Source organism: Zingiber officinale, unplaced genomic scaffold (genome assembly GCF_018446385.1).
Source record: "Zingiber officinale cultivar Zhangliang unplaced genomic scaffold, Zo_v1.1 ctg112, whole genome shotgun sequence".
Lineage (NCBI taxonomy): Eukaryota > Viridiplantae > Streptophyta > Magnoliopsida > Zingiberales > Zingiberaceae > Zingiber > Zingiber officinale.
Genome location: NW_024589814.1, coordinates 43,188 through 64,857, shown reverse-complemented (window position 1 = coordinate 64,857; position 21,670 = coordinate 43,188). Strand labels below are relative to the sequence as shown.

Below are 21,670 nucleotides of genomic sequence, written 5' to 3'. Positions count from 1 at the left end.
CCAATCTATATACAAGTATGTACTACTTCTTAAGATGTGTCTGTCCAATTATTAGCCCATTTTCTTACTTACCTCTAAGGTCTTCTTCAGTCCTTTTCCAAGTAACATGGAGGTGAACGGTAATTGCAAAAGATAAGTAAGCTAAGGTAAGACTTGTACTGGCTTAGAAAGGACAGCAACGAAATAGTCATATTCCTACATAGCCTGGGCATTAATCTTTTTGTAGATCTTTTACAGGTGAGACTCACTAGAAGATATTAGAAAGAAGTAAGGAAGCAACAACTCATAGACCTAGTACATAAAAAAAGAAAATTTAGTATCAGAGTCTTATTTGCATTATAAGAGATTTTTTTTTCATGATTCTTATGACTTCCAAAACACACCACAATAATTAAAATTGTCAAAATCCTTGTGAAAAAAATAGTTGTTTAAAGTGGGGGCTCTGTATCAAAATACAAAGACGAGTGCTACTTGCACCTGAATCAGATTTCTCTGCTTGTGGATGGTTAAGGGATAACAATCCAATACCAATAATAATCTTAGACAATAGAGATTTGTTAATTATTATACAAGTCATGGGCTATTAAATTAAATCACTCTCAATATTGTACAATTTGATCATTTTATTGGGATATACAATCAAAATCTAATATTAAAAAGATATGAAAAAGATTAGGATTTAAATAAAAATAAGATATCTCCATTGGTATAAGATGTTTTAGGTATAGTCCAAAAATAAAGTCATGAGGGCTTAGGTCCAAAGTGGACAATATGATGTCATTGTGGAGATATGTGAATATCTTTTTTGGACACAATAAATGGTATTAGATTCATAGTCCATACCAGATGTTATGTGGAGTGACTTTGAACGAAGTTACAGGAAATCCGCAGCATGTCAGAGTGACCGAATGCTAGCGGAGAGACCTGAAATAGGTCATGGTGGCCGAATGCTCTCGGGGAGACTTGGAGTAGATCAAGGTGACAAAATGCTTGCAAGTGAGTATCGAGTAGGTCAGGATGATCGGATACTCGTGGGAAAGGCATGGAACATGTCAGGATGATTGGATGCTTGTGGGAAAGCTCCGGAGCAAGTCAGGGTGACCAGATGAGCATGCTCACGGGAAAATCTTGATTAAGTCAAGGTGACCGGATGCTTGTGAGGAAAGCCCGAAGCAGGTCAAGATAATCGGATGCTTGCGGGAAGGCTCGAAGCAGGTCACGGTGGTCGGATGCTCGTTGGAAGATATGGAATCAAAGTCTCACATTGGAAAGATGTGGAAAAGATCATGAGTTTAAAAGAATATAAAATATCGCTATTGGCATGAGATTTTTCGAGTAAAGCTTAAAAATAAAATCACGAGGACTTAGACTCAAAGTGAATAATATCATGTAGAAATATATGAATATCCTTTTGGACGACACCGCACCTTTGCATTTATATCTAACTTACAATCAAAATTTGATAGTATCTAAACATTGAAGCAAACATACACAACTCGAGCAGTATAGCTTTCATAGCCATTAATATAATCATAAACAAAAAAATGTAGCTAAGTTTTCCTAAACAAATCGCCCTATTGATGACGAACAAGTCCAAAACAATGGCTCCTAAGTAGATGTAGTTAGGCTTCTTCTGTGAACACTTTATAAATGAAGTCGCGAAATCGCTTCGAGTATTGTCTAGGATCAACAGCTGATATAGAGGTTGGATCATACTGAAAGGATTTGTAAGCATGTTCAAGCTTTTTGCTGATGTCGTAGTCTTGGAGAATATCTATAATGCCAAAATACAAAATCACATCTTGAAACTCTCCTGTTGGTTCCAAATTCGCAAAACATTCCGGATCATTTTTTCTCACTATCGATTCAACTCTAGCCGGCATATTCGAGCCTAATTTTATCGATGCCCACCTGCATTGTCATATAAAAATCACTCTCACTTTTAATATACAAATTATATTTATCTATCAAGATATACCTTGTTGGGTCACAGAGAAGTTGATCCATATCAGCTCTAGAAAGACGAGTAGCTTCATTACCGGTGTTAGATACCTCATCAGAAACTGTATTTTAAAACAAAAATTAAAAAAAATATATAAATTCATCATATCGATGTTATAGGTAATTTGTGTTGGAAATTAGCAACCCTCAGTTTCTTGGGAGGCTGATGCCTCTCTAAAATGAACTCCCACCAAGAGACTGTAATCCATAATTCTCTCTTGCTCTAAAAGCTCACAGTCTCGATCGACTTGCCTACAAAAAACAATACCATACATAATGATTCTTCAAACAGGATGAAGAGTGGAAGGAAACAAGTGGAAAATTGATAGAATTGATACTTGTGAAATTCCTGGAACCAAGACTTTTGTAGACGAAATATAAAATTCAGATCAAGGTCTTTGAGAGTAGTGTTCTCATCGATCTCTGATTCAGGCTTGTCTGTTGTGCGACCATGAGATGATCCCTTGAGGTCGAAGCGTCTATGGATTGAGTAATGAGAGCGGAAGAGGTTCCCCATTATGACGAATCGAACCTGAGAACTAAATAGTTTGATTAGCAAATAGTGCTGAAGCAAGGATGCTCCATGCTATTGGAAGTGACTAACCTTTCTTTGAGTAGCTCCGGTCAGCTTGACACAATGCAATCCGAAGAACTTGGTCACCAGAGTGTTTTCGAAAGATCGAACATGATTGTAGTATGCCGGAAGCATCCTTAGAAGCACCTGCAACAAATCCATATGTAGATGAGAACACAGCACTAGTTTAACATGAACTTAAATAAGTACATATTCCTTATGAAGGTTTGAGCTTACTTTTCCTTCTGATTTCTTCATTGTTTTGATCATATATTTATCATCATTTGTCAGGTAAAAAAAGCTTCCACTTTTCCCAGGAGATGAAAGTTCTCGCAGAGCATCATTTCCACATATTGATAGCATATAATCAGCTGGATCAACCTGGAACAGCTTACGAAGTGTCCTGAAATGTTCATTAACCTTCTAATTTGAACCAACTCATGAAAATTAGTGAACGAGTAACACTGTGAGAAAGAGGGAAAAAAACATAGTTTGAGGGAATGCACCTGAAAACTAGAGGGCAGTAGTCTTTCCACCTGAAGTCACTACAGGGGTGTGGAGGTGTGTGTTTGGTTCCTTCTGGTGGAAACCTCGTCCATATCTTTTCTTTAGGGTCAAACGAAGAGGCCTTGAGGTCGAGTGACTTGGGTTCAGGAAGCTTTCCTACTGCATGCCTACACCAAATAATTGTAAACATTTCAGAAATCAACACAAAATACATCATAAAAAATGGAGTAAGGAAGAACAGAGCTAGCTGACAGTCTACGTACCTGATTCCGAGCTGGAGATTGAGCATCAGTTCGTAGTTCTTATGCCCTTTGGATATTGTCTCACCTTGCTTCTTGGCCTGCTTAGCCTGAAACCTCGTCGGAGGGATCCTCCCGGTGCTCCTCAACTCCACTTGATCCTCCGTCTCACCAACAGACTCATCAACTGAATTTGTCGATCCTTCTTTATTCTCCCCGTCACAACCGTTAACAAGATCATCCACGGACCAAAATCCACTCGTTCTTCCAATCTCACTAATGGTGCTAGCATGGTGGCCGGTGTGACCTCGCGGCGTCACCCCGGCGGACGCCTCTGTCTCGGAGGACGCTCGCCGCCGCCTCGCCTGGAGATCCTCTGCCTTAGAGGAACGCCAGGCCGCTTTCTTTTGCTCCAAATTATCAGCTTCCATGCCCGCCCAATTCGGCCTCTTTTGGGATGGCAGAATAGACACGTCCTCGATGTTGGACACCTTGCAATCTCCGAAGTCGGCCGTGAAGATGGTAAAGGGATCTCGGGCCGTCGGAGAGGAAGCCGTCGGAGATGGATGGTAGACACCTTTCTGCTGGAGGTTGCCGTTCTCCTTGCTCCAGTACCCGATGTAAAGTCCTCCGTCGGCCCACCTGAAGTTGCCGTTCCCTTTGGGAACGCCGTCTTCCCATCCGCCGTCGTACCGATTCCCATTGGCCCACACGAGCGTGCCGCGGCCGTCGACGATGCCGGCGCGCCACCGCCCCACGTACTCGTTCCCGTTCTTCCACACGTACCGCCCGTGTCCATCTTGCACGCCGCATCGCCACTCGCCGTCGTAGTAGTCGCCGCTGGCGTAGGACTTCACGCCGTGGCCGTGCTTGAGGTTCATGGACCAAGTGCCGCGGTAGGTGTCGCCGAGCGCGCCGATGTAGGTGCCGTAGCCGTCCATGAACCCGCCCTTGAACTCGCCTTCGTAGGTGGCGCCGGAGGGCCACGAGAACTTGCCCTTTCCCATCGTCTTGCCGTGCTGCCACTCGCCTTCGTACATGCACCCGTCGGTCCAGAGGTACTTGCCCTGGCCGTGGGGCACGCCGCCGCACCACTGGCCGGTGTAGAAATCGCCGGTGGAGAGAAGACGCTCGGCGTGGTAGACAGCAGTCGTTCCGTCGTTATTCACGGGACTACTCGGGGCGGCGGTGTCACTGGACGACACGTCGAGCTGGTCGTCGTTTGGGAGAACCGACATGGACCCGCCGGCGTCGACGCTGCGGCGACGAGTGTGGTGCGGTTGTTGTTGTTGCTTCTGATCCTGCTGAGCAGTATTAGTCTTGCGGATGGACTCCCAAGCCTTGACGAGCTGGTTGTCCCTGAACATTCTCTAGTTGTTCATCTCACTCTCTCCTCCTTCGCCATGGAATCAAAGGGCCAACAACTAGCTTTTTTTTCTTTTCTTTTCTTTTCAATCGATCGTGCTGCTTGTAAACTAATTAACGATGGCAAATCTAAGAGAAGCGGGAATGAAGGGGATCCCGTGCCATGCATGGTGGTGTGCAAAGGATAGATCATAGACGAGGTCGCGTTGCATGCGGATTAGGAACTCCGGTATGAGCTCGAAACCAAACATGTGGGACGAGGGAATTGAAGAAGAATGCGTACGGCTCATCCATCTTGACTTCTAGATTTTGCAGGGTCAATGTTCTTATGGCATTAGAAATGTCAATTACGTTGACTTTGTTATTCAAGTATTTCTATTTTTAGTATAAGATACATATAATTAATAAAATAAAACATATCATTGATTATATTTGATACAGTGATAAATATGCCCCCCCAAAAGTGGATCAAAGAAGTAAAGATCTATTGATAAATGGTCAAAATGGTAAGGTCGGATGGACGATGAAATTATGGATGGATGGTCGAGCAGGCCTCTAGAGGTGGTCGGACGTGTAAGGTCGACCAGACCGTCCGAGCGGGTGTCCTCTACACTTGCAGCTGAGGTTAAAAGCTAAACATTAAGTTATCCGATCCACTACCCTGGTTGATCGGACCTTATGTCTGATTGGACATAATACGTTTCTCCGACAATAGTAAGGTCAAGTGAAGAAAAGGACTATAGGCTCTATAGCCCCATTTAGTACAGCCGAGCTAGTGACATCTCGGTTGAGTGGCCTCCAGTCAGCTCGCAATAGGACACACATACATATTTTACTGTACTCTTTTAGAAGTGATCCGATGACAAGGTCGGGCCCCGCCCCACAGAGAGGTCAACGCCACGTGGAAGGTCAAAGTCAAGGCGGTCAACGCCCCGGGCTAGCGTCCGATCGATCAACCCCAGCTGCCGATCAGGCTAGGGAATGGTCGGTCCGACGTTATTACAGCTTGAGCTTCCGATGCTCAAAACTATCACCAAAGCATGCACCGACCGACAAGTCATTTGTCGAGTAGCTGGGCATGTGCCGGGTGGACATCCGGATCGCCCACAGATTATATCACAACCATCAAAGCGCAACCCCGACCCAGCAAACCTGGATAATGGAAGTAGCCAAACGGTCACCCCGCTCGGCCTAGACAGCAGAATTAGCCAAGTGGCCTCCCCCTGCTCGGCCCACTAGCATACAAAAGTTGGCCGAGCGACCCACTCGCTCGACCCACTAGTAGACAGAGGCAGGATCAACTGGTATCCTCCTCGAGACCCGTGTCGCAAACAGACAACATGGTCGGCGATATGATCAGACAGAGAATCGTACGACGGAAACTTCCACTATCTTGTTAGGATATGCTCGGGTTGTTGAGGTAGGGTGTCAGTTACATTTTTCTGACACGTCCAATAAGGGAGAGCTTTGAGATGCGTGCATGTCTCGAGGAGCATGCACACACACCCCGAGAGCTTTATATATAAGACCCCAAGTTTCGATGAAGGTATGCGCATTCTACTGTAGCTATAGTTACGCTGTCACTTTCATTTCTTTGCTTGCTTGTTGCTTTCGCCGGAGATCTGACTTGAGCGTCAGAGGATCATCGCCGAGGAACCACTCCCTGGCTCGACACTGACACTTTGTGCTTGCAGGCTAGTCTCGCCGGAGGTCAACGCACAGTCAACAGGAGCACCACATCTCCAGCGTCCATTACCTCGACTCTCGGACAGGATCAAGACAAAGAATATTCAGCAAGTTTATAGTATTTTAGAAGTTTATAGTCTGTCACATCATATAAATTTACGTGTTCACTTAAGTAAAAAATGTCAAAGACACTTTTTGACTTGTCTTTTCTTATGACATTTTGAAAAACGTGCATATGATTTGGATGTGTGCATAGATGCTATAGTAACACTATAAAAGAGAATTTTCATCCACAGGTAAAGATATGTGATGTTTCATTATTCCACATTGATCCTGTCCGAGCGCTGAGTTGATGAACACTGAGGACGTGGCGCTCTCCACTGTCTTCGACTGGTGATGTGGATCTCCGGCGAACCTGCAAAGAAGCCGAGCCGGGGGGGGGGGGGGGTTCCCGGCGACGACCCTCCGACGCTCAAGTCAGGTAGTGAAGAAGAAGAGGAGCAAAGTAAAGCTACTGTGGCTACAGTGATGGGAATCGCATACCTCTGTCGAAGTCTGGGGGGTCCTTATATAGGACCCCCGAGGAGGCGCGAGTACACTTCTCGATGTGTGCACGCTTCCCCAAACATACCTCAGTAGGGTTGTGTCAAAAAAGCATGTCTGACGTCATTCCGCAATCGTCCGAGCATATCCCTGACGTGACGGTGGAAACTTCCGCCGTACGATAATTTATCCTCTCCGGTCGCCGACCATGCTGTTTGTCGGCGGCAGGTGTCTCGAGGATGATGTTACTAGCTGTCCCTTTGCGCCTCTTGCCTGGTCCCAGTCCGAGCGGACCGGTCGCTCAGCGCTCATGGCCTCCAGGAATGCGCATATCTCGGACCGGGCGGGGAAGCTCTGCTCATGTGCTCGGATGAGATTGCGTCTTATTGTCCTGTGGCTCGGCCGAGCGGCCTGTCCGCTCGACCCAGAGACTCTTTTACCTTGAGCATTGGCAGGCCGCTCGGCCCAGAGACTCTTTTACCTTGAGCATCGGAAACCCGACCCTTGGTCGGGTTGTCTTTCGTCCGGCCTGGGAGCCCCCTGGCCGGATGTTCGGTCGACCGAATGCTCGATTGGCCCGCCAGTTCGCTCGGCGTGACTTCTGTCCGCCCGGCACGACCTTGGGGTTGATCCTCTTGACCATTAACATCCACGTGTCGTTGACTTCCCGCCAACGAGGGTTCCCCGTCCTTACCACCGAATCACACACGTTCTCCGCTATTGTTTATTTCTACTATTCTACTAAACCAAAGACTGACTTGAGTGTCGAAAGACTAATATCATAAATTTCTTTCCTAACTCGACACTATCGCTCTTAATTTTATAAGACAACACAGAATCTTCTTTTAGTTAACCGTAAAATCACATTCTCAGCTAACCATTTTTTCAACTTTCGGATTAGATTAATATTAATGCTATTTGTTTTAGTGATAAATCGTAATTTTGGAATTCCTACATGAAAGTTAATTAATATTTTTTAAGCATAAAATGTCAAAAATATAATCAATGATATATTCATTTATTTTTTTTAGAAAACATTTTTTTATATAGAAATCTAAAAATCTTGGTATGAGTTTTTGAAAAAATAAAGACCTAGAGACTTTTGCTCTTACGGCTGTGGATAACGGCCGTACTCCGAAGAGGCAACAGAGCTGCCACGTTGCGGTAGTTTAGCCGGCTACCGAAGATTTAGCCGCCGCTATCGGTGATGCTGCTTGGGGCAAAAACCTAGCCATGGCGCGAGCTGCCCTCGCGTGGTCCATGTCTACCGCTCCCCCGAAATACGGCGGGAAGGGTGAGAGTTCCCGCGTAGTTATATTGGGCGGAACCGGGAGGGTTGGTGGTTCCACCGCCGTTGCCCTATCTAAGCTCTGCCCCTCTCTCCAACTGATTATAGCTGGAAGGAACAGGTCTGTCATTGCGTCTTTCTTTTGTTTCAACTTAATGTGCTTGCTTTGTTCTTTGCCATTCCTTGTTCGTCTTTAACCTAGTTTTGGTAGAAATTTGTTATATTTAGTTGAACTATTATCCAATGTGATTCTCATTGTAAGATACATTTTTCATGTATGTCTTCTCCTGTTCTTTATCAATCAAGCTATAAAAGAAAAAAAATCATTCCTCCGCTGCTAATTTCTATCATAAAAAATTATCCGGGTGATGGAGAAGAGCGGTGGAACAGATGAACCAACTTTTTTTTCTTACAATTGCTCTGCCTTCTCCACATTCCTATCATTATCCCTCATATATGCATTTGCAATACAATTTCATTAATTATCACCACATCCATAAGGAGTAGAAAAATTCTGCTTTACCAACTGTACCTAACTAGCTAATAGGGTTTAGAAATGATTGTTTGTGTGATGGAAGAGCCACCATTGGACTACATATATTGTCAATCAGGGATGCTTTTGAGCTATTAGTTGGACTTGGACTTTGGATTTAATGACCATGTCAAAGCTTTGTATGGGATTAGGTGTTGTATAGTGCCTTATGAGTGAAATATCATTAATTTGGGCTTAATCTTTGAACCAGTGGTTAGGTTAACAAGTTACGAGCTTGTGTTCTAATTTGGGTGGTTTGTCACGCCACCCATGTGGGCAACTATTAGCTTTTCCCTTTAACTAGTTGCTAATTGATTAATCTTACCATGGTATCACTGATCGATTAAAGGGAGTTGCTTAAGCTCAGTTATCTGAAACAAGCTTTAGTTTGTCACACCACCCCCCAGCATAGAATTCATAATTTAGTTATCTATTGTGTGTTTACGGTGTTGATCATGTGGATTTTGTAAAGAATGCTGCTGTTAAGTCTTCAGATGCACAATGTTCCCATATGTGTTCAGTTTGACAACATATATGCATCAAGTTAAGATCTTCTCTGGAGTAAATAAACCAGTGCATGAACTGAATGCATTTGGAATTTTATACTTTTTTCAAGTGTATGTGTTGGGTTTTATGCCAAGGGTTTTCATGTTTTCAAGGGAGAAAGGTGCTGCAGTAGTATCTAAACTTGGCAAGAATGCAAGGTTTGTTGAAATTGACATAGAGAACACAAGTATGTTGGAGACAACATTAGAAGGTTTGTAATCTGGCTTGCTCACTTTTTTCCTCTCAGAAATTATGTTCCTTATTTTTTTTAATATCCATTAATTGTTCTATTTCTCAAAAATAGTAGCTTCATAGTTTTATGATATGTTCAGCTCCACAAATTATAAAACTGAGTTGTCTGGTGTTAAGCTTTATATTCATTAATTGTAATTTTAGCGTCATTCAAATATTGAAATGTAAGTGTCTGGTGTTGCATGCAGAAGCCGAACTGGTGGTCCATGCAGCTGGGCCCTTTCAACAAGCAGAGAAGTGCACAGTCTTAGAAGTTGCAATATCTACAAAGGTGATTCTGTTTGTATATCTCTTTCTTGGATGTGCTGTGTTAATTGTATTTCTTCTTTTTGTTAAATGTTATTCTATTTTAGAAACCAAGTTGGTCCAGACTAATCTTGAAATTCATTCTCCTTTACAGACAGCATACCTTGATGTATGTGATGATACAAACTATGCCCAGAGAACAAAATCTTTCCATTCAAAAGCATTAGCTGCTGGCATTCCAGCTGTTACAACTGGTGGAATTTACCCAGGAGTGAGCAATGGTCTTACTTTATATTCCAGAATTTTTCTGATCTTTGAACTTTGAAGTTCATTCATTTCAAATATAGTGCACATATCAGTTTAGGTAAAAAAGCTATATTGCCCTGCTCATGCTTAGTGGAGGCTTGATTTATAGGGCTTCTCATAATTAAGTTCTCTTTTGGAGAAATTCCTATAATTAGGAATTACACTATTCATTGTTTTTTTTTATGTTGATTATGTTTCAATATGTGATAATTAAGCTTGACTAGTTTAAAAACTATATAACTATATCCAAACAGACAAATGAGACATGCAACTGGCTGGTAATCTTGCTTAGTGGTTTGCATGAATAATCACCAACGTTGATGGAGACACTGCATTTACTATATAAATGCCTAACAAGAAGTCCCTGGTGTTCGAATTGACATCAACCTTCATAAATTGAATATCATTCTTTATCCCAGTTTGTTGTTTTTGTAGATTCTTCCTTTCAATTGGAACGAGGCATGTACATGTAGTGAACCTTTATGACCTACCTATCTGATAGCCAGTAAGTAGACGAGGATTGGTGGTGTCACACAACAAAGAAGATTTAAATTGATAAGCCCATCTCTTTGTGGTATCACTTCCACTCAACCTTGCATACACACCCAAAGGCATCAATTATTGGAGTATATCTACAAAACTCCACAATCATGGCAGTTCACACCTCAATTTGAGGACATCTAGAACCTCAATTAGGAGGTGGTGGAGATGAAGGCTTGGGTCCTAGTGTTCAATGAGCAGTATGGCATGACGATGATGTGAGTTAACTGGATACTACTATAACAACAACAACTATGCCTTATCCCACTAGGTGGGGTCTATATTGATCCTTTTATGCCATTGAGCTCTATCTCCTACAATGATGTGAGTTAACTGAATAAGACACTGATAAACATCACCAATTTCCCATTTGCTGCAATCGAATAGGGATGTTTGATAAACTATTTGAGTATCTATGGTATATTGTAATATGCTAAGTGGATATGTTCCCTGAAGATAGTATACTCTAATAAATTATTCTGATGTTTCATAATTTTTTTATTCATCTATGCAACATCATGATGCCAACCACGCATTGCCTACCAATAGCGTAATTTAAGAAATTAGTCCTAGTTATCAAGTTCATGCACATCGACAATAATGCCAACTTAGTAGGACTGCTAAGGTGTTGTGTATTGACCCTCATAGTTTTGAGAAGTATACTTGATCAACTTGATAATGATAATATTGTCCAGTTTCTCACTAATTGAATTCTAGCGATTGACTTATGATTCATGATACTATACTAATGTAGTTATACTGATGTTCAATGTTGGGCTAACAGTTATGGCTGCTGAGTTAGTGCGCTCTGTCAAATCTGAAGATGCTGGTGAACCAGAGAGGCTGAGGTTAGTATTCCTGTCACCTCCTTATAAGTGATAGTTTGGAGTCTATCTGCTTATCATGGGAAATACTAGTTGGATTTCTAGGCAATCTTCCTATGAAGAATAACTACTCTCCGTATGGTATTTCTCTAGTAAGTTTTGGTAAATTGTCCTTTCTCATATAAAATTTCCCACTATTCCAAGGCCCAAGTTCTAAATTACAAAAACAAAGGAAATGAGGAACTATATGTTATATCATAAACTTATAGCTTCAAGACTTGCAGTGATTTTTATTTGTTTCAAAAGAAGTAGCAAGAGAGAGAGCATATTGTGACAATTTCAAGTTCTCCTATTATCCCGGGTAACCACTTCATGTTTCATAATTGATTTACTTGCACAATCCCAATTCCAATTCTCTGCCCTGGCAAATTGTAATCTTGATCCTATATAGCATTGATGAACTAGATTTGGTGAGAACCAAATTGCCACATATTAATGGGTACTTCCCCTTTGCAGTTCTGCTCATGGAGCATCTGCGCTGGAGGACTTTCTTTTTTCTCCATATTTTATTTTCTGTTTATTCTTCTGTGCTCTGCTTCTTTTCCTAGTGAACATACAAGTTACTTTTGGCCAATGTATAATGGTGATACTTCTGCTTTCCCCTTTCAGTCAGAGAAGTGTCGTGGGCCACTGATCTTGCCCAAATAGGTGGTCATTCTCTTATTTGTGTTGTGATTATATTATTAGGACTTTATTTAAAATAAACCAAATTCCAAAATTTATTTGATGAATTGATCCCCAAATGATCGACATTTTCAAGATGTTATCTTCCTTTCACTCATCCACAAAAATTTTTGGAATTTTTTGTACTTTCCATAGCTATCCATTTACCAGTACTACCACATTGATTAGTGTGCCCTAGCTTCTTAATAGTATAAGAAACGTGATCCCCAGCTAAATTGAGTTTTGCTCCATCAAGGGAAAAACATAAATAAAGATGGAAAAATATTGATTAACATTCCCTTATTTGTTATATCATTATGGTATTTCGCACTATCCCTTTGCACTCATGGTCTTCTGCATACATGCTAGAATCTAACTTCTTCAATTGAATTGGTTTAGAATCAGCACAACTAATCTATGCCTTTAGATTTTTTTACTACACTGCAGGTTCAGGAGGTGCAGGCCCAACAATATTGGCAACAAGCTTTTTGCTACTCGGAGAAAATGTTATTGCTTATAACAAAGGTTGGTATACTAACGCTCATATACTATTTTCGGATTATGAAAAGATCAATAACTGAGATGGATGACTATTGAAATAAGGTGAGATGATTAAGATGAAACCATATAGTGGAGCTCTCAACATTGACTTTGGGAAAGGGATAGGAAAAAGGGATGTCTACTTACTGTAAGTTCATTTAGTTGTTGGCCCATGTTATATTAATAATTCTGATGTTTACTTGCTTTAAATAGATTTAGTTGATGGCACAGATTATGCTACTTATTCTGCTATGTAACATATCTGGTTGAACATTATTAATGTTGGACAGTATATATAATCTTATCCCAGAGCTTTGAAATGGCATGTTCCTAAAAATTTACTTTTTTATGGGTTTATATTGTATTTACATTATATTGAAGAAATTAATGAGGGAATTATTAGGCTTTGATACCCTAGGTAGCCCCTTGTACATTTATTTGTATTCATTATTGTAACTCTGCAATTTCTCTCCTAATATGTGGTATTTACAATTAAGTCCTGAATATACATCTAGATTGTTAGAATGTATACTAAAAGCCTAGCTTTTGGTATAAACATTTATCTAGAAATAAGAATCACATTGGTCAAATGTCTACATTATGATAAATGTAGTTGTTCAATTAATTTATATTGTAGATAACATGGTGTGTGGTGTCACACACAGAAGATCATGTTATCAGTACCTTATAAATTATAAACAGTAGCTCACGACCAAAATGGAAAGGAACAAACCATTGGAAGGTCGTAGTGTAATTAGGAATTAGTTTATCTTAACTATATAATTACGCTAGTACACTTAGAGTGTATTGAGTAGGACCATTAGAGGTAGTTTCTTTTATACTGACTTTATAAAGAAACAAAGACCTCAGTTATTATGGAAGTGTGTGCTCTTATATTTGATATTTATTTCTTTAATTTATCAAAGGGTGAGATTTAGTTCGATGAATCAATAAGCCCGATAAGTTGGGAAATGATATCACTTATAGTGTGTGTTGTTGATTATAGAAGGAAGCTGTGTCCTAGAGATACTAGGTTGATAATGTCCCCAAGAGAAACCCTGCAGGTGGACTTAGTCCGACATGATGATAAGGTTGAGTGGTACTACTCTTGGATTAAGACATTAATTAAATGAGTTGTCAGTAACTCACTTAATTAGTGGACATTCGATATCTTAAACACAGGGAGACTAATACACTCATAATAAGAAGGAGCCCAAAAATGTAATTTGGGATTGGTGCGGTAGTTCAATAATAGTTCTCTAGTGGAATGAATTATTATTGATAAAATTAAGTTGTGTGTTCGGGGCGAACACGGGATGCTTAATTTTATCGGGAGACCAAAACCAATTCCTCCTCTCGGTCCCTATCGTAGCCTCTTAATTATAGAGTACTATACCCACCTATACCCACCTTCTTACCCATCCTATAGGTGTTGTGGCCGGCCAACCTTTTTTTCTTCTCTTCTTTTTTGTGGTGGCCGAATTATCCCTATTGCTTGGAGATCTTGTGGAGGCCGGATACTACTTGGAGAAGAAGAAGAAGAAGGAGAGAAAGCTTGCATCCCTTGGAGCTTGGTTGGTGATTTGTTCTTCATCCTTGGTAAAGCTTCCTTGTTGTGGCCGAACGTAGCTAGGAGGAGAAGAAGGTGGTTGGTGGTTTCTCATCTCGGAAGATCGTTGCCCACACAACGTCCGAGGTTAGAAGAGGAATACGGTAGAAGATCAAGAGGTCTTTCTAGAAGGTATAACTAGTAATTTTTCCTTTCCGCATCATACTAGTTATTTATGGAAATAATACCAAATACAAGAGGCTTACGATTCTCGTATTTCGAATATGTTTTTCTATGTTGTGTTCTTTTGTTTTATTTTTCCTTGTGATTTGATTGTTCTTTTTGGTTAACCTAAAGTTATTTTAGGAAATTAAATATTAGCTTTCCATAAAAGGTTTTGTCTAGTCGGTGGTGGTTGCTCCCATATCCAAGAAGGCCGTGTGCCTCGCCACGTCAGTACTGGGATCCAATTATGAAAATTAATATTTAATGGAATTAATAACTTAAGGTGATTTGGGTCGAACGTGTTAAGTTCTGCAGGAGACCCAAGTCAAAACCTAAAAGAACGAATAGATTAAGTTTTGGATCAAACGTGTTAAGTTCCGCAGGCGATCTAAAATTTAATTTAAAAGAACACATGGTAGCTAGGAAAAGGTTCAGACCTTTGTACAAAATTTTTGTACAGTGGAACCTCTAGGTTTTCCGAGTAGCAACCAACATAGATCTTACACACTCTCTCAAGATTGTAAAAAATCTAGTTCTTATGGATGTATTCAAATTTAAGATCACTTAGATTAAGGATTCAGTGAGCAAGTTTGTTAATTGATCATTCGAGCCGGTAATATCATTGAATTGTAGCTTCTTTCTTTTTTTGATGAAGTGACAATCAATTTATGCATTCTGATCCTGTTGAGTCGATGGAAACTGGGGACATGTCGCTCTTTGCTGTTCCCGGGTGATCTCCGCAGCGACGTAAGCCTCCGATGAACCTGCAACAAAGCCGGGCCGGGAAGGGGTTCCCGGCGATGACCCTCCGACGCTCAAGTCAGGCGATGGCGAGGAGAAACAGAGGCAGAATAGAGATTGTGGCTACAGTAGATGAGGAGAAAAAATCATACCTCCGTCGAAGTCCGGGGGTCTTTATATCATGCCTGACGCCATACTGTAATTGCCCGAGCATATCTCTGCCACGACAGTGGAAACTTCCTCCGTACGATCTTTGGTATGGCCTGGCCGCTGACCATGCTGTTTGTCGGTGGCAGGTGTATCGAGAATGATATCACTAGCTGCCCCTTCTGTCCTCTTCTAAGCCCCTTGTCTTTAACTGGGCCGGACGGGCTGGTCGCTCGGCCTCCAAGGCGCTCGGGTATGCATGCACCTCGGACCGGGCGAGATGGCCGCTCGGTCACATACTCGGATGGGGCACCAGCTAGTTGTTCTGCAGTTCGTCTGAGCAGCTTAGCTACTCGGCATAGCAGTTCCTCTATAAGGGAGCTTGTGAGCGTCGGAAGCTCAACCCTAGGTCGAGCTGTCTTCGTGCCGGCCCGGGATCTACTTAGGCCGGTCAGCCAGGAGACTTCCTCCCCACTCAGCCGGAACTTTGACTCTCCGTTGTCGTTGACCCCTCCTATGTGGGCCCCCGATCCTTACCACCGGATCACATTCTATCCTCTAGTAAATACTAGATAGAAGCTTTGTACATTGCAATTTGATTGTTACAATACAACTTCATCAACTCTATTAGAGCATGCCCCCAATTTGGTTCAATCGCTAGTTATTTGTTCAAGATACTTTCACATGTTGCTTAAGGCCATAGTCCATGGCATATACTTACATCTTTGCACTTGACCTAGCCAAGATGGTCCATTTACAATTTACACCTAATACGTGGTATTTACAAATAGGTCTTTAACATATTTAATTAGATCATTAGCACATATTTCTCACTTGTTTAACTCAACAGTATGTTGAATTTTATTATCATTGTCATTTACTGATAGAGATAGGAAAACAGTTTCCTGTGTTTATTTGACATTTGCATGCATAGGGCATTGATCAAAAACAATTAAATGTGTGACCATATCATTCTGGAATATGTTTTCAGGAACTTGCCTGAGGTTAGGAGTGCTTATGACATTTTGGGTGTGCCAACTGTAAGTGCCCGATTCGGTACATCTCCCTTCTTCTGGAATTGGGGAATGCAAGCGATTGTAAACTTTGTTCCTGTTGTAAGTTCTTCAGTCTTTGAACATGCTTTGACTTTCATTGTCTTGTGACATTGTTTTAAAGTTCAACTTTAAACCTTCTTATCCACCAATGGTATCCTTGTAATTTCTTCAACTTTGCATGTGGGACCCTAAGTGAAGTCTCACATGGAGAGTTGTGGATTAGATGGGTGAATCACTATTAGTTGATGCTTAAGCAATTTGGGTCAATATTTGGGCCTAACAAATTATTGTGTTTTTGTAATAGAGCAAAGATAATTGTAAGCATGATGAGTTTTGAAATATGTATCATCTGTGTGATGGCCAAAGTCATCAATTGGCTGAAAAATGTCACCAATTTGGTATGATCCTTGGATGTTAGTTGCATTTTAGGCCTTGAGATGTCAAACCTGTAGGGGAGATTATGGCACCCTAGTTTAGTCGGCATGAAGAGTTGTGGGCTGTCGGATTGCTGAACTCCCTTGATTTTCAGAATTTTGAGCCACTGGTTTGCTTAATAAATTAATTGGTCAATTCTCTCATTTAGGAATTTACAAATAATATCCATGATAGCCATTTGACTATGACCTTGGCATATTCACAGTTAACTGACATAAAAGTATAATATTTGCAAATAATATTCATGATATGCATATGCCTAAATGTGTAGGTATTTGTTGTTTAAAAAAAAAGGATAGCAGTGAGCACTGAGAAGTGCAGAGGAAAAGAACAAGGAAAAGCTGGTTGCTAACCACTATGAGGTTGCAACTTGCAACAATCAAGAGCCTCAAAGTTAGTCCATAAAATTTCCATCAAGAATATAAATCCAAAAAAAAACAAATGTTTGGAAAAAATATAGAGGCTAGGAACTTTTATACCTTATTATGACCAACTCCAATGAGAAGTCAAGATGTATGCATGAACAGGGTTGCTCCTTGTCTTTCATTTTGTCGATAATCCTTGCGGCATTGGTTCTTTTTGGTATTCACCAATATGCATGACCATTGAAATGGAACGTTGCAAAAATCAATTGATTGTTAATAGATGGTACTAAATTTTTTACTGTAGCAGTAGCTCAAAGCCATACGATAGCAAACAAAGGTGCCCTATTCATTTAACTTACTACATCTGCAGGAAACACTAAGAGATAGAAGTAAAGTCCAACAGCTAGTTCAGATATTTGATCCTTTGGTGCGAGCTATTGATGGCATTGCAGGAGAGCGAGTATCAATGAGGGTTAGCATTTAATGATATAACAACACATGAGTTTCATGTTAATTGGTAACATTTTTTTCTATCAAACTTTTATTTAATCTACAGGTTGACTTAGAACTACCGGATGGAAGGAGCAGAATTGCTTTGTTCTCTCACAAAAAACTTTCAGTGTGAGTACATGTTTCTGCATGTAGATGTTTCGCATCTACATTTTTATGCATTTTTTTATGGGAAAAAAATCTACTTACTTGGAGATGTAATAGTAGCTTTTCTATTTACAGTATGGCATATTCTTCAAGGTTTAAGATATTAGTTTCGTTCCCAACTGGTATAGTTTGATACCAATGCCACTTGTGTCTACACAAGGTGCAAGTCGGCATAAATTAATTGTGCTGGCATGCTGTATTGATGTAGGGGAAGGAAGAGGAAAGAGAGAAGATGAGAGATGTATGTGGCACAGGTGATCCCTGGCTTGTACCACTCGTTGGTCAGCAGGATACACATCCTCATCAATCAAAACAAATTGAATCCTCCCTTTAACCAGACTCAAATATGACCTGTAGTCTACACTTGATTAACTTAAACCATAAAGATATATAAATAGAAGAAAAGGAGAAGGTAAACAGGACGTCATTATTATTCACCTCTGTTCCAGTCTAGTTATAGTTTGATCCATGGATTGAACAGTAAGTTTTGCCTTGTGCCATCCAAAGTAGAAGGAAATTCTACATCTTGCATTTTTATTTTCATTTTCCATAGTTGTATAAAATAAAATGCATGCGTTATGAAGGATACAAATGTCACGGGCTCATGCAAGTACTGCTCTTCAATCTCCTGTTCCCCCACCAATTGAGTTCCCTGTAATAAGTAAACTTGCCGGAGTTCCAATATTGAAATTTTAAATCTTGTCTCATGTTTTGCCTTTTCATCATCAAACTTGAAAAATGTTTCTACACTCTGAAAATGAAGTACTTGCTAGGGCAAGTTAGTAATCACTGTCCAAGGTGAGCTATCTAGTAGTAGTGTGACAAGATCTGTGTGTAGAGAGGAATACTACAATGGATTGGTTCTAAAGGATAGTGTAGTGCAGTAAAATAGTATAGCTTTACTGCACTATCAATTACCAGTGAACAGAGTACAGATATTTTACAGTCACTACTAGTCTTGATAGTTGTGCTAATTTCAGTTCTTTTCTCGTGGTATTATATATTTGTGGCTTATACATGAAGGGTTTGATTGTTGCACGAGTATTTTGCTCTGGATCTATGGAACCTAGAAGGGATTATTTCAGTTTGAATGTAAACATTTCGCATGTAGATACATCTCAAACCATTTCTTCAAATAGAAGAAGTGGAACTAAATAAATATTGGTACACGCGACTCATTGTGGTCATTAATGAGCAACTTATGTAAAAGTTATCTTGCTAAAGGTGTCAGTGAGCAGTGCTTGGGTGTGAATGAGTCAATTGAAACCGTGTGGGTTTGAAAATGGGCAGTGCTTAGGTTGAGCAGGACAGAATTCTATTGTTCATAGCAGTGTGTTTGGCCTGTGGGTTTAACCTGTTGGCCTAGCTCGGCACCACCTGACTTCATGCTGGACTAGGTAGGACCAATATGCCGGGAGAGTTGTTCGTGCCACAGTCTGCCGGACCAAGCTCAAACTAGCCCATCTTGTATGTTTCCGACGAGTATAATCTGTTGGCTATTTTGTTCTTCAGAGAATTAGAATGAAGAATATTCTCTTATTATGACATGTTTTTCATCTACCAATTACCGGAGATGTTTTTGCTAGTCCAACCAATTGGTCTTTTATTTTCATACTTGCTTTCTTCCTTCTATGCTGACTTTGTAAAGGTTATATTACCAGATCGGTGGGATATTCAATAGCTGCTTTTGCACTCGCAATTCTAGAGGGGAGCACACAAAATGGCGTCTGGTTTCCAGAGGAGGTATTTTACAAGCACATGCTATAATTGGGTCATGTCGTGTAAATAGTTCTACGTTGTAAACAATCTAGTCTACTATCATTAAATGCTGAAATGCGAATAAAAATTCTGGTTTTCAAGGCTTACTATTTGTGAAATACAGCCTGAGGGGATAGCCATTGATGCAAGAAAATTGCTGCTTGAACGTGCATCCCAAGGAACATTAAATTTTGTGATGAACAAGTAAGGTCTTCTGAACAATTAACTTTTGGGGCAAATATATTAGCATGATACAGATTTGTTATATCCTCATTTTGAATCTTTGTCAGAGCTCCATGGATGATTGAGACTGATCCGAAGGAGATTGGACTAGGTATATATGTATGACTAGGAGTTGGCAAGAAGAGGATGAGATCAACTAAATAGATTCTTTAAGTTCTCCATGAAGCAAAGAATGGATCAAAAGAATTGCAGCAACTTTGTGCAGGTTTTCTCGAATCATTTTAATTGTGAGATTTGCGCCAAAAGTTAATTTATATGTTGTTAAAAGCATGATTAATAACTAAATCGATCTATTTGTGCTTTGTGGACAATCAACTTACGTTCATCCGTCAACATTGGCATTTCGTACTCAATATATATCCCAGGATACTTTCTTAATATATTTGTTTCTGATGAACATATATAGGCTTATATATAACTAATATAGTGAATCCTTGTACACACTTTTATTTGATTTGTAGTGTTGGAGTAAAAGACATTGAATAAATAAGAAAACTTGTAGTTTGGACGCCTAAAAGTTTGATTTCTTTTATGTGAAAACAAACTTTATTGTGTATAAATGTAACTAGATGGACTTACATACTTTGATAGGGCAATCGTATATCTAAATTCTACATATTGGTCCTTTGGTAATATCTTACTGTTTTGTCCGGAATTTGAGTTAGATGAAGGTCGGTTGAGATGACATCGGTGTTGACGGAGAGACGATTTGGACACACTTAGTGTATGTGTACCGGGAAGACGAACCCCCTCGTGGAGCTCAAGGAAGGTGGTGACAAGATCGGCGGTACTTAGGTTCTGTGCACATTCAGATAAGTACACGGAACGTTAGAGACTAGAAACTAGAGAAAAAGTTCCTGGCGCAGGTCTTCCGACGCTTAAGTTAGGTCTTTTTTTCTCCAGAAGAACAGTGTACGAAGGAAAATAAAACGGTAGAAGATGAGTGCGAATGTGCGCGTACCTGGCTAAGGAAGAGAACCTTCCTTTTTATATGACGCTGCGCACTTTCAGAGCTTGTATGTTGTCAGATAATGTTGGGTGTCAGGGTCTGTCAGGTGAGAGAAGGTGTATAGTGGTTTCCCATTGGTGGGAGGAAGGTTCCGTTCGTAGAGGATAGTAGACTATTGGAATATTCCCTGACATATGACAATTATTCCTTGACAGACGGTTACGATTCCCTGACATTGTTATCGCCCAGTGCTTTTTATCCCGCCCGTGTTTAGCTACGGATAGCTCGGGATGCCCGTTCAGAGGTGCTACCCTATTTGAGTCTTGATAAGGAGACTGAGCCATAGCGATTCGCCCGGGCTTTATCTGTTATCTGTATCTGAGAATTGCGGGAGATCCATCCATTGCGCCTTCATCGCTGTGGGGCCGGTGGAGAGTTGTCTTACTGAAAGTACCAAGCCTTGCTACGCGGCCTGAGCTGAGGAAACCCGACCAGTCGGGGTAGGCCTGGCGCTACTCCAGGCTGCGCCTTATGTCCTAGATCTAGTACCCCGCTCTATTTGTATCTGACTAGGAATTATGCGGCTGGTGACATGAGACGATCTAACTCCTCCTTTCTATTGATTGTCATGTTCCCTTGACTTCTGACTGTCCTTGACTGTCACGCCTCCTTGACTTTTGACTGTCCTTGACTGCCACGTGCCACTTTAATCTTTGCCATAATCGACTTTTCCCTTCTTCCTCTTTAAAAGGGGCTGACCCCTACCCACAAAGACACACTTTCCTTTATCGGTCTTCCCTTAATCATGGAGTTGAACTCAGTTTGATGAACTGC

The 21,670-nt window shown here is 40.8% G+C and overlaps 2 protein-coding genes across 2 annotated transcripts; one reads left to right on the top strand and one right to left on the bottom strand.

Annotated features, from left to right (window-relative positions):
• Window positions 1-1,622: 1,622 nt before the first annotated feature.
• On the bottom strand, window positions 1,623-4,688 carry LOC122035807 (phosphatidylinositol 4-phosphate 5-kinase 6-like). Its single transcript, XM_042594921.1, has 9 exons — window positions 3,502-4,688; window positions 3,346-3,438; window positions 3,082-3,249; window positions 2,813-2,978; window positions 2,606-2,722; window positions 2,340-2,533; window positions 2,147-2,253; window positions 1,979-2,063; window positions 1,623-1,911 (listed from the first exon to the last, which is right to left on the bottom strand). Exons 1-9 carry the CDS (start codon window positions 4,686-4,688, stop codon window positions 1,623-1,625), a joined length of 2,406 nt encoding a protein of 801 aa, XP_042450855.1.
• Window positions 4,689-8,010: 3,322 nt separating this feature from the next.
• LOC122035806 lies at window positions 8,011-20,265 on the top strand. Its single transcript, XM_042594919.1, has 13 exons — window positions 8,011-8,324; window positions 9,395-9,492; window positions 9,722-9,804; window positions 9,934-10,060; window positions 11,410-11,473; window positions 12,600-12,697; window positions 12,776-12,860; window positions 16,366-16,489; window positions 17,600-17,701; window positions 17,786-17,850; window positions 19,548-19,629; window positions 19,769-19,848; window positions 19,935-20,265. Exons 1-13 carry the CDS (start codon window positions 8,149-8,151, stop codon window positions 19,990-19,992), a joined length of 1,242 nt encoding a protein of 413 aa, XP_042450853.1. The 5' UTR covers window positions 8,011-8,148; the 3' UTR covers window positions 19,993-20,265.
• The last annotated feature ends 1,405 nt before the right edge of the window (window positions 20,266-21,670 follow it).